Source organism: Typha latifolia, chromosome 10 (assembly GCF_019914945.1).
Source record: "Typha latifolia isolate L0001 chromosome 10, TyphaL0001v2, whole genome shotgun sequence".
In the NCBI taxonomy this organism is placed as follows: Eukaryota; Viridiplantae; Streptophyta; class Magnoliopsida; order Poales; family Typhaceae; genus Typha; species Typha latifolia.
Genome location: NC_133095.1, coordinates 252,152 through 267,725, shown reverse-complemented (window position 1 = coordinate 267,725; position 15,574 = coordinate 252,152). Strand labels below are relative to the sequence as shown.

Here is a 15,574-nt window from a genome sequence, read left to right as displayed (position 1 = left end):
ATTTGTGGGCTTTCCAAACCGCCCATGGTTTGTCCTGGACCTTTACATGGGCTTACTCAAATTCGGCCTGGCCCAACCCAAAGACCAAGAGCGCACCCTCAACACCCTAGTCTGTAGCAGTTTTCTAATCTCAAGGAAGCATGCAATCTCTCTCACATCACAGACTTAACATTTTTGAGTGGTGGCAAAATTGGTGGGTGCTTCCAACTTCTTCCTAAAATGAATTAAGCCTCAAAATAAAGTCAATATAGAAGTAAGAAAGGAAGAAAGTCTTCACTAAAACACTTAAAAGAGAAGTTATATTAATGAAGTTTCACTTCTTTTTTATTTATTCGAACTTTAAATAAAATATAAGTAATATGTTTAAATTTTTTATATAGAAAAGAAAACGTAGCTACTAAATCACCATAACAAATATCTTTACAGAAGAGATAAGATCGACGATGTGTCATCCTTTGCCCTTATCTAATCCGATAATGAATAAGCTTGAAGTCACTCTAGTAACAAATAAGATTGAGTTGTTTAATTATCATAGTGTTTATCGAGTTCAGCTTAGTCATTTATGTTACTGATGCTTTTAGCACTGCGTTTTCAACTAAAATTTTGATCGGACATCACAACTCAGATGTGATAAGTCATGTGATGCCATCTCAATGTGCATACACAGATATTTGCCACTTACGAATACTTTATATTATCTCATCCGTAAGCCAGCATATAGATTTTTGAATATTAGGGCTCTACTACCTTATTATTGTTAATAAATCAATGTTGATAATACAAACAGTTCCAAGTATTCTATATGTCCGAATTGCATGCTTACGTTATAAACATGATAATCTTTTCACATCTCTGTAGTGTAGAACTATTCTCCACCAGCAGATGTCACATGTAATTATGTAATAAAGGATCAAAGTTTTAACATAAAATAAATATATAGTCCAACTCTCTACTAGTTGTTGTTTATTTATTACATTCTGGTGTTACTTTATGTGGATATCTTTGTCGAACATCACCGTTTGCTTGACGAATTAGTTTATGTGCTGTGATTTGGTCGTGTCCTACATACAGATTAATGCGAATTAAGTATGAACTCATCGATAAATCCGGCGACGACTTTCGTCTACACATCATAGTCTAGATGGCGTACCAGCGCTGCTCACTGATTGTTTCAAGTGTTTACCTTCTCCTTCGAATCCATCCATCTTAATTCTTTGACGAGGTAAGCAGCTCTCTTCTTCAGACAGCTTTCACTGCGGCAATTCGCCATACAACTGCCGTACCTTTCACATCGGTATGTAAAAATAAATCATTTGAGGTAAGCAGCTCTCTTCTTCAGGCAGCTTTCACTGCGGCAATTCGCCATACAACTGCCGTACCTTTCACATCGGTATGTAAAAATAAATCATTTGAGGTAAGCTGCTCTCTTCTTCAGACAGCTTTCACTGCGGCAATTCGCCATACAACTGCCGTACCTTTCACATCGGTATGTAAAAATAAATCATTTGAGGTAATAAGGTACGGAGGTGAATCAAAGCATCACTTAGATAACATCGACGAAGCATCGGAGTGTATTCTGATATTCCATCACAACCTACAATTTTGGGTTTTTCGTATTTCGACAACTTTGAGAAGGATTCTTTTGGTGTCTTTCTTCCTCCTCCTGATTTGTTGTTATATTCCCCTCCTTTCCTTCATATTTCCTGCAACTTTAAGAGTTTCTTCCTTCTTTCTTCGTCTGAAATGGGTCTTCTCAATGTCATGCATTTACTAATATGGGTGAATCTTATTGGCATTGCAACTGCATGTTCTAATGGGGGATGCAAGGTTGGAGTAATATAGCTGATATTTTCTCCCACTGTTAATGCACCTCTCTATGCTACTAAAAGTTGGGAAATTTTTCATCATGTAGCTCCATGATGACTGTTCGTCGGACAGCGATTGCGAGGTTGGGTTGTTTTGCTCTTCATGCCTGGACGAATTCGTAGGTTCGAGGTGCGTGCGGTCAGCAACGACAGACCAATTTACTTTAGTGGTACTACTTCTAGTCTTCCCGTTCACTCTATATTGATTCTGCTAGGTAGCAATCCCCTCTGCAATCTAAACTGAGTTACATGTTATCATTTGAAAAACAATCACTCATGGAGTTTATGTTTTACATGATTACAAACAGAATCCACAGTAACTGGTTCGATCATAAAGTAGCTTCTCTTTTTTGTATTTGCTTGTTATCTTTTCTTTTTTTCCAGTTAATGTTACTTTCCTACTCTCTTTTTTAATAGTTCCAAACCAGCTGCTAGTTGGTGAATACTTTTTGGGCATATTATTGCAATCTATTGTTCCATTGATATTTCTAATTTCTTAAGACAGAAATCCTCCACCCCTCCTTACTACAAACAAAAGGCACTTTTTTACACAGAGTACTGGTTTCTACCATTGCTAGCTTAATTTATGATGTGCACAAGCGATTTGAGGAAAGTCTCTAAAGTTAGTGGTGGTTCATTTGTCTTCTATTTCATGATTGATTCCTATTCAATAAGTCTAATAAGATGTCATTCACCTTGTAGAAAACCAGCCAGCTGGTTACTGATTAAGAATGTCTCCTGCATGTGCTAAGTTATATTTTCTTTTTCTGTGAGCAGAATAACTCATTGCCTTTCAATAAGTATGCATTTCTCACTACACACAACTCTTTTGCAATAAGTGGGGAGCCATCTCATACAGGAGTTCCAAGGGTCACCTTAACAAACGAGGAGGATAGTGTTACTCAGCAGTTAAATGTACATGACAATTCAAAGAGTTTTTTGTGACTCTTGCTTCTTTTGTAACTCCAGCATAATAGATACTTCCTGTATTTAAATCTTTGTTTTGCAGAATGGTGTCCGAGCCCTGATGTTAGATACATATGATTTTGAAGATGATGTCTGGTTATGCCATTCAACTGGAGGGGAATGTTACGATATAACCGCATTTGTGAGTATGCCATTCACATTCATAAGACCCCAGATTTTCTTGGCTCACGCATTTGAAAACTTTGGTAAAACATGCTCGATAAGAACATTTATCATTTTGTTTTAAAGCTACCAACCTTTTTTCGGTCAGAAGCAAGGCTGTGCAGTTGCCCAGACATTTGTTTACCATTTGTTGGCATGATATGTGCTGTGGCGCTTTGAATCTATAGAAGAAAGAACAGCGCCTTGCATTTCATTGGCAAGATCTCTTCACTGATCCTTTCTTAAAGATGAATTGATATTTGGCCACACTTGTAGAAGAGAGGGTAAAAGCCAAACTAAGCAGAAGCGGAAAGACAGCTAAATAATTATGCCTGATAGTACCAGTTGATGTAGTTTGCTACTTGTCTGGCACAACTCGATACAGCATGCTTTAAAAATCACAATTCAAAGAGCTGTTTATGACTCTTGCTTCTTTTGTAAGTCCAGCATAATAGATACTTACTCGTATAGTTGTATTTAAGTCTTTGCTTTGCAGAATGGTTTCTGAGCCCTGATGTTAGATACATATGACTTTGAAGATGATGTCTCAGAGGGTAAAAGCCAAACTAATTAAGAACAAGTAGAAACAGACCAAATCATTATGCCTGACAGTACCAATTGATGTAATTTGATACATGTCTGCCACTTTGAATGTCATGATATATATCGCAATATCAAAGATAGTCCATTGCATCGGTACTGATTTATATCTGACAAGCATGCATGGTGCATGCCATCCTGGGCATGAGCAACCTTTGATTACAACAAAGTTAGAAATTAACATAGTGATAAAATTGGTTTCCAATTATACAACTACTGTCGGATCAGATATCTCTAAAACTGTGTGCTTCATTTTATGCAGAAAATCCTTCTCTTCCTCCATAGTTCAACAGGCTGTAGTCATGGAATATTTTCTTCTCACTAAGTTTTTTCATTAATTTAGGAACCAGCAATAGATACTATGAAGGAAATTGAAGCCTTCCTATCGACAAATCCATCAGAGATCATCACATTAATATTAGAAGATTATGTCCAGGCACCAAATGGATTAACAAAGGTCTTCAGTGAGTCTGGTTTGTTGAAGTACTGGTTCCCAGTCTCAAGCATGCCCCAGAATGGGCAGGACTGGCCTCTGGTAAGCAACATGGTTGCTAGCAACCAGCGTCTCATTGTCTTCACATCTATCCGATCCAAAGAAGACATAGAAGGGATTGCCTATCAGTGGAATTACATGGTTGAAACCCAATGTGAGCAACAAATTCTTTTTAACTCTTTAATAAATTTTAATGTTCTTTTGTGATGGTAGTGCCACGTTTACATTTTTCTCATCTGGATGTGTTCTTATTAGCTTTAAAACTGGTAGCCGTTTTCTTTATGAAAGAAGATTACTTAGATATCATTGATATGTTTTTTAATAAACCATTAATTATGGTGATTTTATAAAGACTTAATGATAAGTTAATGATTATCTTTCTAGTGGTTTCAAGTACCAATGTGGACTTAATTCTTGTTTCTAGATTCCTTCCTAGCATTTTCAGGAAGCTGCTAACATTTTTGTGATTGCATAGATGGCGATGATGGAATGGAAGCTGGGAATTGTTTTAATCGTGCTGAGTCTGCTCATCTCAATGACACCAGCAAGCCTCTAATTCTGGTTAATTATTTTCCATCAATACCAATAAAGACAACCGCATGCAAGCATAACTCTGCAGATCTCATTGACATGCTCAATACATGTTACGGTGCAGCCAACAATCGATGGGCTAACTTTGTTGCTGTTGATTTCTACAAGGTATTATTTGGCTTTGCGTACTTAGGGAGTATAGTAGCTATTAACTCAATTAGAGTCCAAATGGTAAAGATTGCTATCTTCGTGAATGTAATTTGTGAGCGCTAAATGTGATAACAATCATATTACGATCACTCCACTTTTTCAAAAGTAGTGCAGACTGTCATGCAACTAACCCATATTCTTCTATACGTCATACAATCCACATGGCATGGAATAACTGAGAAGTCAGGCTTAACAATGCGAACTTTCTCGCACTGGACTTTGCATATTTTATTTTCTATTGGCATTGATCAACAACAAATAATAGTAGGTTGTTATGAAACTCATAATGGACAATTGGGTCCTATGCAATTTTCACCTAAGCTACAAGATTCGAACCCCCGGTATTCCTATCAATACTTCGGTTTTCAAGACCGACTGGCCAAAAAACTTGCGTTACACCGACATGGGCCGTCTACAGAACGTGTCTCCACACCAGACGGGCAGTCCCGTCCCGCCTCCAATGTTCACATTTGCACATCTAGCTCGCATGGATAAGATTCCTTTTATGCACACGTAGCTGCACCAAGAATCTCTGCCTGATATCTTGCAACTTAAACATATATATAAACTTAGAAGGTAACTAGCTAGTATGACCAAAATGTGGAAACCAACTGGTTGCAGCGAAGTGATGGAGGAGGAGCTTTTCAGGCCACTGACATGTTAAACGGGAGACTAATGTGCGGATGTGATGATGTGCATGCCTGTTTGGTAAGTCTTCTCTTGTATCTTTGTTATTTATATCGAAATGATTTTATCTTGTTAACTACTAAGGACTGCAATCAAATATTTTTAAAAAAATAGGAAATCCCCTTTCGTGAGCTACATCATAAGCTCGAATTCCTTATGTCTAAGTCTTGCATAGTTATGAAAGATCACTTTCCTTTTGTGTTCTGAAACTTGGAAGTTGGAATAGGTTGTTGGCATCCTGGGAGCATTGGAGCCTTATTACTCTCAATTCTATTCTAGATCAAACATGGACTTATTTTTTCCTTTAAGATCCATGCCATCTAATATACTAACACCACGTGAACTGTTGACGATAACAAAAACTATATTGCCAAGCTTTCTTATTAGTATGACATATTCAACAAGTATGATTTTTTAAACAAGAGAAATCGATTAGTTAAAAACAAAGATGGTTAGGAGCAGCACATTCCTTCTACTTTCCTTTATAAGAATAGAAGTATTTAAAGTGGAAGATAAAAATAAAATTTTGCTAACATGTCTCTTTTGAACTTTTGCCTCTAGCCTGGTTCTACTTCTGGCACATGCACTCCTCCATGATGGCAGTTATGGAACTACTTCTTGGCATGTCAGACATTAGTTAGTACTCGCAAACATGCCTTATGGTAAGTGACTCAAACTTAAGCTCTCACTTCATCTCCCATTATTTGTATGAGATACTCAAATGCACTCAATATATAGATTCAACTTTCAACAGTTGGAGATTTGTTTCCACCAAATATTTGAACATGCTACCTCAAATTTCTTATGGAAGAACCTCCATATCCAAAAGAAAGATGTTTTTTTTTTCTTCTCAAGACTGCTTGCCACATGACAGAAGGACAAACTAGGAGAAATTGAATTCTTTTGTTTTAGTTGTTAGGCAGGCAGAGTTTCAAAGAATTGAACTGTCGTTAGACCAACCAATTTTAATGTTTATGTTAAAATTTTCTTTTATATTGCTCTGAGATTTTGTTTATAAAGCTAATGCAATATTTTGTACCCTCATTTGCCATCTTTTGTTTTGGTTCAGGTTAAGCTGAGACGTATTATCTTGCATTGCTGCTTAGATGAGCTTAACTGTATGTAGCTGTTTGGTGTTCTTCAACTCTCAAGCAAATTTATGTGTGAATTCTTTTTATATACATAAAGGAGGCAGTTGACTCTGAGGTGGTGATGTTTCTTTGGGTTGTTTACAACTATTATTTTGACAGAGAAATCATAATGTAATTTAATGAAGATTTGTACCTATCGCCACCTATATTTTAGTCTTTCTTTATCACTTTTCAGATAAATTTTCTGAAAACCATTTGTTGTTCAAGTATAATTACAGTTTTATATTTGTGTGTAGGAAATATTAATCATCAATAGTAATAAGACTCGTATAATTCGAGAATGTTAAGAAAACTTTGTCGCAAAAAGAAATGTGAGAAAGAAAAATTAAAAGTTTTGAATCTCGCCTCCGCCGCACGTGCCGACTGGTTTTATAACCTCATTTCGCTCCTCTTCTTCCTCCCGCTCCAAGATCGAAACAGATCTCTCTTCTCTTCTCTCTTCCTCTATCTAGATCCGAAGCTAGCAATGGCGGGTGGATCGGTTCCGGCTACTCCGTTGCTGAAGGACGAGTTGGATATCGTGATCCCAACGATCCGAAACCTGGATTTCCTGGAGATGTGGAGGCCCTTCTTCCAGCCCTACCACTTGATCATAGTCCAGGATGGGGATCCAACCAAGACCATCAAGGTCCCCGAGGGATTCGACTACGAGCTATACAATCGCGATGACATCAACAGGATTCTCGGGCCCAAGGCCTCCTGCATCTCCTTCAAGGACTCCGCTTGCCGATGCTTCGGTTACATGGTGTCCAAGAAGAAGTACATCTACACTATTGACGATGATTGCTTTGTGAGTGCTTCCCTTCTCTTTCTTTTGTTTTCTTGAATTTGAGAAAATTTCGGATCCGGGTTTTTTGCTTTTAGTTGGAAAGGAGTTGGCGTTTGCGAGAAAGGTGGGATCTTTGTGAGAAGGTGGCTTCTGTGATCCAAACTGATCTCAGAGATTCAGAGATCTAACACACATAACCGTTCCTGAATAGATCTGACGAAGCTACAATCGGTTTACAAGTTTTGATTAGATAATGCATCTCCTCATAGAATTATGTCTCTAATTTTGGGATAGCATGGTCAAACTTAGGTCTCTGAGTTGTTTGCTTTACTTCATGGATCTAGCATTTGTGCAACCACAATTCGCACAAATTATGTCAAGTTATCCGTGAAAAATCCTGTTCTGGTGGACTAACAGCACCACATCTGGACACATCCTCCTATTCTGCAACCAGTACTGGACTTCTAGTGTCACTGATATTAGTCTTTATCAGCATTATCTTTGTAAAAGTCACAACTTTGATGCCTCCAGGATAATGATCCATCAGCTCCAGTGGCGGTGTTATTCCTTAAAGACTTAAGAGCATATTTTGATTGGTGATTTACCTTTCACATCACTACTGTGCATTAATCTGAATGTAAACTTATGAAGTATTCCTCTTAGTTTATCAATCAAGCAATATAAAAAAGATCTAATCTAACTGGTGGTACTATGCCTTCCTGCTAACTGGATTCAAATTGGCACAGTCAGCCTACATCTTATCATGAACAAACATGTTAAGGCTTTATTTTGTTCTGGTAGATGTGGTCTCTTCTTTTGTGAATATAGTTTTTGTCTTATTAAATCGATTATAAATATGATCTAATAAGCAACTACCGTTTGTCCTTTCCAACTAGGTTGCAAAGGACCCGTCAGGCAAGGATATCAATGCACTTGAGCAGCACATAAAGAACCTCCTCACCCCCTCGACACCCTACTTCTTTAACACTTTGTATGATCCCTACAGAGAAGGTGCCGACTTTGTTCGTGGGTATCCTTTCAGCCTACGAGAAGGTGCTCCAACAGCCGTTTCTCACGGTCTTTGGCTCAATATTCCTGATTATGATGCTCCCACCCAGCTTGTCAAGCCTCATGAGAGAAACACAAGGTGCTCAATCAAGGGAAATTGGAGCTCTAATATTTATAGTCTACTTTTTAATTCAACAAGCTTGTTAAGTTGTTCCTCACTTTTCTGCCACCAGGTATGTGGATGCTGTTCTTACTGTGCCTAAAGGAACCTTATTCCCAATGTGCGGTATGAATCTTGCTTTCGACCGTGATCTCATTGGCCCTGCAATGTACTTTGGACTTATGGGCGATGGTCAGCCTGTTGGACGTTATGATGATATGTGGGCTGGATGGTGCATGAAGGTGAGTGTTTCTACTTTCTACTACTAGTTGAAATTTTGATAGGCTTCCAAGTCCCCCTTTGGTCTTAAGTAATGCATTGCCCGCTATATTCTATTTCCCTAGATTGCTTCAATCTTTTGAGGGTTGACGTGTTTCATACCAAATGTTGCGATGTGCTGCATTCTCTTTGCCTCTTTAACTGTTGATAATTCAGGTCATCTGTGACCACATGGGACTGGGAGTCAAGACAGGTCTGCCATACATCTGGCATAGCAAGGCAAGCAACCCCTTCACAAATCTGAGGAAGGAGTACAAGGGCATCTTCTGGCAAGAAGAAATAATCCCTTTCTTCCAGTCCATTACCCTTTCCAAGGAGTGCACCACAGTTCAGAAATGCTACGTCGAACTGTCTAAGCAGGTGAGGGAGAAGCTTGGGAAAGTAGACCCATACTTCACCAAGCTTGCGGATGCTATGGTCACATGGGTTGAGGCTTGGGATGAGCTCAACGCATCTGGAAATGCAGCTCAAGTGCCAAATGTTTCAGCCAACAGCAAATAGGCGCAGGCAGAGACAACCTTTGGATCTTTATCTCCAAGTTTTAATTCAATACTTGTATGGGATACTTATTAATTTCTCTACACTTGTTTAAAAATTTGGCCTACTTTCACTCTTGGGAAATTGCACTTCCTTTTCCTACATTGAGATGAAATTAGTATCTTATTATGCAGCAATATGAAACTAAACTTATTAAAATTTCAAACAAAAAAGAAAAATATAGAAACGCCGTTGCCGGGGATCGAACCCGGGTCACCCGCGTGACAGGCGGGAATACTCACCACTATACTACAACGACTTTGATACATTTAAAAAGGTGTTTATGACTCTTGGTTCTTTTGCATGCTATCAAAATACGGGGGAAAAGAGTACAGAAGGTGAATAAGATGTCGTGGCAAACGTACGTGAACGACCATCTGACGTGCGAGATCGAGGGCAACATCTCATAGGAAATCACGATCCCTCGGCCTGACTATTATTCAAAAGATCCTGCTAAAAGAAAATTGAAATTGACAAAGTGAATACTAATTAAGGTACAGAGAACTAATCATTATTTTATTTTTTAAAATAAACGTACTAGAATACAAAATCAGAGGTTAATGTGAAAAAGAAAAAAAAACCCAACTTCTTTCGGTCAGTTGCGTGTAACCCCAACATGACACTAGACCAACAGATGAAAATACAGCCTCTAGAACATTGACTCTGGCTGCTGAAAACGTAGGAAAAGATTTATATTCGAACGTGCAAGAATACTTTAGGCACTCTAGTAAAATCAAACCAAGTGACAATACTCCCAGAAGCAACGAGGGCGAACGGCAATATTGGTACAAGAACTTTATGCGTCGTAGTCCACAGTACTGCTGCAATAAAGGGAAGGTGAAAGCTGCAAAATTATCCTGCTAAGCAACAGGAAGCAGCTTTTCTTTCAAGCGTGAAATAAATTTGAACGTTTCCTCTGCTTTGACCTGCTGTTGTATATCATTCCTAGAAACTCGGTCTGGATGGAATCTTCGTAAAGCCTGCTTGTAGGCCGCATTAACCTGATAGGACAATCGATAAAGTTAATAGAAACCATTACGATAGTTATTACGCAACAAAAGTGGTGTAAAAATATTTTGTCCATTCAGGGCAAGAACTTGAGCTTTATTAACTGGCGATGTCATAAATCAAGCTTTATCATTCGTATATAATATCTATATGATAAGATAACTAGGTACGGCTCATCGCCGATCATAGATTATATCAACAGATGTGAGCAAAATAGTGCCTCAGGTGAATGATAATATTGCTTGACAATGCTTTAGCCAGATACTTAGCACAAGCACTACTCAAGATTGCAATCCATCCTTAGTAGTGTTACTCGGTCGTCCATAGTATTTTGAGTTGTAATTATCCACAATAAATATGATTTGGATGATAAATCTTAAGATGACAAGACTGGAAATGATCAATGGACTACTTCAAGCAATGTCCAACAAACCTCACGTGCCAAGGGAAATACACCCCCTTCAACATGGATACCTAGCCCACGCAATAAAGAAGCCATGTCTCTGAATTTCCCTTCCATCTTCTCAAGTTCCTTTCTTACTTCAACACGCAGTTGTTCTTTAAGATTTATAGTTTCCTCATCCTGAAATGTTTACAAGAATAAATCCATAAGTCAAAGAAATACTTCAGTATCACAGGTCGAAGAACCATCAAAATTTGAGCAAATATGCTGCTGAGAAACATCAATAAGAAATACAGTTAAACAAAAAGGAAAGATAATATAGGAAAAAGAATGCATCAAGGAAGGAAGGCATCATTCGCAAACCTTTTTCTGTGATTCCCGGATCTCTTCCAATCGTTGCTTTTGCCTCTTTTCCATGTCAAGTAGACGTAAGCTTTCAGCTTTCCTTCTCCTCCTCAACCTTTGTGCCTCTTCAGACTACAAAAAAGAAAAGAGGGAAAAAGAAAAAATATAAGCACAACTTCACAGAGTATCAGCTGCCTATCAGATATCACATTATCTATTGGTACAAAATATCAACTTTATTAAAACATAATGACATCCTCTTTCCTATTTATAATCTTAGCACTCATATATGAAAGTACAGCACATCATTATACAACACTTACCAATATCCATAGATCCACCCTTATTTACATCTCACTTCCCTCTTGACAAGCTTGCACCATAACCAAGAAGAAAACTTTGCACTAACAACTTCAGCCTTATATCCTACTCTAGTTTAGGGCTGTCAAAAAAGTTCGTGGGCTCGGTTCAATATATATATATATATATATATATTTTTGTAACCCTAGAAGACCGTGCCCTCATCAAGCGTCCTCAGTCCTCACTGGAGCCTCATCGAGCGTCTTCATCAAAGCCACACCGAGCATCCTCACCGGAGCCGCTCTCATCCTTACTGAGCATCTTCTCTTCTCTCCCTCTGTCCCTAAGCTTGGATTAGTATCGGGGCTAGGGTTAGGGTTTCAATCATGGCCTTTGTGGGGTCAAGGCGGAAGCTAGCAGGTGTGACTAGTGCGGTTGAGGATGGAGACTCCTCGGCATTTGGTGGTGTTGATATTGGTGGTGTACTAATGTGAGAGCTCTACTCTGGTTGGTGTGAGAGATATATGAAGACTCCTCTGGCTAAACCCTTCGTCACTCCACTCTCTGACAAGCTCTCCCCACCCCTGGCCGAAATGAAGATGGCAAAAACGTCGAGGCCTTCTCCCTCCTCTGTTGCCTCATCGATGCCCGACCGTCGAGCTAGAGATGAGCTGAGCCGAGCCAAGCTGGCCCAGCTTGGCTCATTTACACCCCTACTCTAGTTTATTCATAATGGTAGACAATCTCTACTAAAATAGCTTTAAGTCCTATAGCACTTAACCAAGATTCTCCTTGTGGTTCAAGTAGCCTTGATGATCTAATGGTACAAGATTTCAGCTTATGATATGCAAAAAATATGCAACATTTGGAAACCTAACAAAAATATGAAATATTCCAGATCATTTGCCAAACCTGAATTTGTAATTGCCGTTGCCTAGATGCCCACTCTTCTTCCGCAGCACGCCTGTACTCAACAGATTCTTTGTGCTTTTCACGATCCCCAAATAAATTATTTTGAACCTCAGGAATATCTTCATTTGCAGTTGATTCACTAAGCTTTTCAGGCTCGCCAGCTAGATCATTCTGAACTTGAGATTTGTCCCCCGGTTCTGCAGTAGAGCAACAACTCTGCCCAGTTGCAGCATTTCCTTCACATGAAGTTTTAATTTCTTCTCCTAGACAACCTTCCTTAAATTTGTGGAGATGGTCGCTTCCATTATTAATTTGTGGTCCATCTGTCGGCTGATTACCAAAGCAAGACTTTTCAACAGAAGTAACTTGATCAGATAAGGCCTGTTTTCCTTTACATTTCGATGATGGCCTTCCAAGAGAAGAGTCATCTTTATGCATAAAGCTGGTGTTCCTGACTTCAGATGTACAGAATGAAGTTCCCACATGATCATGCTCATTCTTGCCAAATAAACAGAACCTGCCAAATTGAACATCTGCATCATCTACATTTGCCGGCTGACAAGAACAAGCAGTCCTGTAACAAAATTGGTTCTTATCTGTGAATCGAGATCCATATGAACCGTTTTCAGGAATCATTTCTTCTTTCTGGCATCCAGGTCGTTCATGGCAGATTCCAGCACCAAAATCTGAATTTGCACAATCATCATTCGTCTTTCCACAAAGAATATCATGCTGAAGTTCATCAAAATTTGACATGCCAGAGAAAAGGTTAGTCTTCACATTACATGAATTGCTCGGACTATGTTCGCCAGGTACTTCTTCAAAATGCTCAGAACTCTTATTTAGACAAGTTTCCAGATTAGGCATGCTTTCGGCGGTCTCATGCAGCTGTGCTCCTGGATCAGCACTTGATGCAGATACACTAACCCTATCTTCTGAGCCAATCTGACCGCCCTCTGACATTTTTTTTCTTAAAGCAGCTTTCTCCCATTGCTCACGGATATTTCCAGAAGTATCATCCAATATCTCACAGTCTGAACTGTCGCAATCAGAAGTTGCTACTTCAGAGGTGCTACATTCTGAACTTCCATTTACAAACATTTGAGACTCATGGCTTTCCAAACCATTTTGCAAAGAGTTATTAGAGAAGGCTTGGTGCATAGTTCTGGGAGTGTCATCACTTCCTTCATCCTCATCGTCTATACAGATAATATTACTAGGAGAACACTTTTCTGTTCTAATAAAACATCTAGATCCCTGTCGAGAAGTCTCCGGGGCATCGATTACAACAAAATCTGCCTTGCCAGTGTCAACATCAATAATTACCACATTCTCATAACTCTCTCTGCGTTTGCACCTTCCAAGGGTGGCTCTCCTACCTGAGTGAGTTCTTGCTTGATATTGACCCCTCGACATTCTCCCTTCATGCAGAATGTGAAAAAAGAATCTTTTCTATGCTAAAGAACGATCACCAAATGATGCTGATCTTTGTAAAACTCAGTCACAGTAAAATATCACTGAAAAATTTAACTGCAGCTGCACTGCAATGACAACTCTTTATCCAGCTAAACCTATCCAGCTAAACCTATCAAAAACATGCGGAAAAATAAAAAAGTTAGTAATCCTTTTTTATCAAGAAGGAATAACCACTGCTAGTTGCATAGACATGAAAGAAGTTATTTACAGTATCACACAACTTGCATGAAAACAATAGGCAAAAGAATGGCAGAGTAGCCTAAATAAACATTACAGGAACTATTGCATAGAGGTCTATTAACAGTCATATACAGACTTGAGGGTGCCCACATAACATCAGCAATCCAATGGAAGTAAAGCTAGAAAAGATAGGATATAGTTCTGATTAGAAGGTCTCAAGATACAAGGGAAGAAGCACCAGATAAATATCAGAAAACAAAGGAAGTCATCTCATCAAGAAGCTTATTAGTTACCTATAAAGGAAAGCCAAGTAACCAAGACAACCTCAAAGAGAAGAAGTTCAATTTAGCAACAAAAGTGCCACAGGGCCAAAAGAAATAGACATATGGATCATCCAAGAAGAAAGCCAAAATAACTGACAACAACAGCTCCAAGTTTATCGCATCTCACTATTACCCAAGACCTAATTTGGATGCCCGTCAAGACTACAAAGCTACTGAATCATAATATGATATCCTCTATACTTTATCGTGAGTCATGATCGCCGGCGACAAGTTCCATAAATCTTCTTCCCATATAATTAGCCCTTAATCGAAGAGAAAACGAATATTGAAGGGGGGGAAAAAGAACAAAACAAACTAACACATTTCACCCAACATTGTCCATGCTAACTGCTTTTTTTTTTTTAGCTTAATCTCTCCCCCTCAATCGAATCCATCCAAGACGGCAACACCTATAATAACCCTACCGACTTGAGAATTATCTCAGAATCAACCTTGAATCAGACTGAACAATAGAATTAGGGTTTTCATAGACAGGGGAAAAGAAAAGGAGAGAGACTCAGAAACCTAATCTTATAAATCCAAACCTGGATCGATAGGGTGAAAACGGGAGAAGGATTACTACTAATTTGGCTACTAAGTCGGAGAATCTTCGTTTCCCCCGCACTCCGTCGGCGCGAACCCGTGGGTTATGAAAGTTGAGGATAAAAAGAGGAGCAAATCGCCAAGGCCTTCTCGGAGAGGGGTAATTTGTTGATCGACTCCATTCGGAATCCAAATCACTATTAAATCCGCTTTGTTAGAAAGCCAAATTGGATTGTTGGAGGTTGGGTTGGGCGGTAAAGTCTAGTCTCTAGTCTCTAGTCTCTAGTCTCTAGTCTCTAGTGCTTGCGCGGGCACAAACAAAAACGCATCGCAAGCGCAACACGCAAAAATTAGTTGATGCTTATCATATTTAATAATTATTTAACCCATAGAATTACCCTTTCTGGCCCATCGTATAATACTTAGGCGGCCCAAACTTACACGTGTTCTATGAACACCAAACCGAACTCCATCTCAGACCACATGAAACGTTTTCCATGTAATTCTTGTCACAAATTGTTTCATATGTTCAAATAATAGATGAAACTGACTTCAAAGTAAAGTAAAATCTTTCAGAATCTGCATCAACTTAAAAGCAAGACCTTTGATTCCGAACTACTCTAGAAAGCTGTTCGACCTCATCGCAGAAAAATAGTGCACTTCGAT

At 38.9% G+C, this 15,574-nt stretch overlaps 3 protein-coding genes and 1 non-coding gene across 10 annotated transcripts; 2 read left to right on the top strand and 2 right to left on the bottom strand.

Moving 5' to 3' along the window:
- The first annotated feature begins 1,067 nt into the window (after positions 1-1,067).
- LOC140796290 (PI-PLC X domain-containing protein At5g67130) lies at positions 1,068-6,856 on the top strand. Of its 5 annotated transcripts, XM_073149252.1 has the most exons (10): positions 1,068-1,222; positions 1,340-1,827; positions 1,913-2,035; positions 2,643-2,780; positions 2,875-2,973; positions 3,937-4,240; positions 4,562-4,785; positions 5,449-5,535; positions 6,076-6,176; positions 6,584-6,856. In XM_073149252.1, the coding sequence occupies exons 2-9, from the start codon at positions 1,744-1,746 to the stop codon at positions 6,109-6,111; spliced, it is 1,095 nt and encodes a 364-aa protein (XP_073005353.1). In that variant the 5' UTR covers positions 1,068-1,222; positions 1,340-1,743; the 3' UTR covers positions 6,112-6,176; positions 6,584-6,856. The 5 variants fall into 5 exon arrangements, with proteins under 5 accessions (XP_073005353.1, XP_073005356.1, XP_073005357.1 ...); XM_073149255.1 differs by lacking the exon at positions 1,340-1,827 and having other exon boundaries at positions 1,097-1,222; XM_073149256.1 differs by having other exon boundaries at positions 1,214-1,486.
- Positions 6,857-6,945: 89 nt separating this feature from the next.
- LOC140796289 (UDP-arabinopyranose mutase 1-like) lies at positions 6,946-9,520 on the top strand. The gene is made up of 4 exons (XM_073149251.1): positions 6,946-7,455; positions 8,331-8,581; positions 8,676-8,844; positions 9,038-9,520. Exons 1-4 carry the CDS (start codon positions 6,946-6,948, stop codon positions 9,380-9,382), a joined length of 1,275 nt encoding a protein of 424 aa, XP_073005352.1. The 3' UTR covers positions 9,383-9,520.
- Positions 9,521-9,605: 85 nt separating this feature from the next.
- On the bottom strand, positions 9,606-9,677 carry TRNAD-GUC (transfer RNA aspartic acid (anticodon GUC)). The gene has a single exon. It is a non-coding gene; the product is annotated as a tRNA-Asp (tRNA).
- Positions 9,678-9,913: 236 nt separating this feature from the next.
- LOC140796874 (uncharacterized) lies at positions 9,914-15,132 on the bottom strand. Of its 3 annotated transcripts, none has more exons than XM_073150031.1 (5): positions 14,911-15,132; positions 12,387-13,971; positions 11,193-11,306; positions 10,860-11,009; positions 9,914-10,419 (listed from the first exon to the last, which is right to left on the bottom strand). In XM_073150031.1, the coding sequence occupies exons 2-5, from the start codon at positions 13,800-13,802 to the stop codon at positions 10,279-10,281; spliced, it is 1,821 nt and encodes a 606-aa protein (XP_073006132.1). In that variant the 5' UTR covers positions 13,803-13,971; positions 14,911-15,132; the 3' UTR covers positions 9,914-10,278. The 3 variants fall into 3 exon arrangements, with proteins under 3 accessions (XP_073006132.1, XP_073006133.1, XP_073006134.1); XM_073150032.1 differs by having other exon boundaries at positions 14,336-15,099; XM_073150033.1 differs by having other exon boundaries at positions 14,946-15,044.
- Between the last annotated feature and the right edge of the window lie 442 nt (positions 15,133-15,574).

Excerpts from the sequence above, each read along its gene's own strand:
- LOC140796290 (XM_073149252.1), top strand. The coding sequence starts at position 1,744 with ATGGGTCTTCTCAATGTCATGCATTTACTAATATGGGTGAATCTTATT. Across the intron at positions 4,241-4,561 it reads TTACATGGTTGAAACCCAAT|ATGGCGATGATGGAATGGAA; the intron begins GTGAGCAACAAA and ends GTGATTGCATAG. Across the intron at positions 5,536-6,075 it reads ATGATGTGCATGCCTGTTTG|CCTGGTTCTACTTCTGGCAC; the intron begins GTAAGTCTTCTC and ends TTTTGCCTCTAG.
- LOC140796289 (XM_073149251.1), top strand. The coding sequence starts at position 6,946 with ATGTTAAGAAAACTTTGTCGCAAAAAGAAATGTGAGAAAGAAAAATTA. Across the intron at positions 7,456-8,330 it reads CTATTGACGATGATTGCTTT|GTTGCAAAGGACCCGTCAGG; the intron begins GTGAGTGCTTCC and ends CTTTCCAACTAG. Across the intron at positions 8,845-9,037 it reads GGGCTGGATGGTGCATGAAG|GTCATCTGTGACCACATGGG; the intron begins GTGAGTGTTTCT and ends TTGATAATTCAG.
- LOC140796874 (XM_073150031.1), bottom strand. The coding sequence starts at position 13,802 with ATGTCGAGGGGTCAATATCAAGCAAGAACTCACTCAGGTAGGAGAGCC. Across the intron at positions 11,010-11,192 it reads TCCGGGAATCACAGAAAAAG|GATGAGGAAACTATAAATCT; the intron begins GTTTGCGAATGA and ends TAAACATTTCAG. Across the intron at positions 10,420-10,859 it reads TATTTCCCTTGGCACGTGAG|GTTAATGCGGCCTACAAGCA; the intron begins GTTTGTTGGACA and ends TTGTCCTATCAG.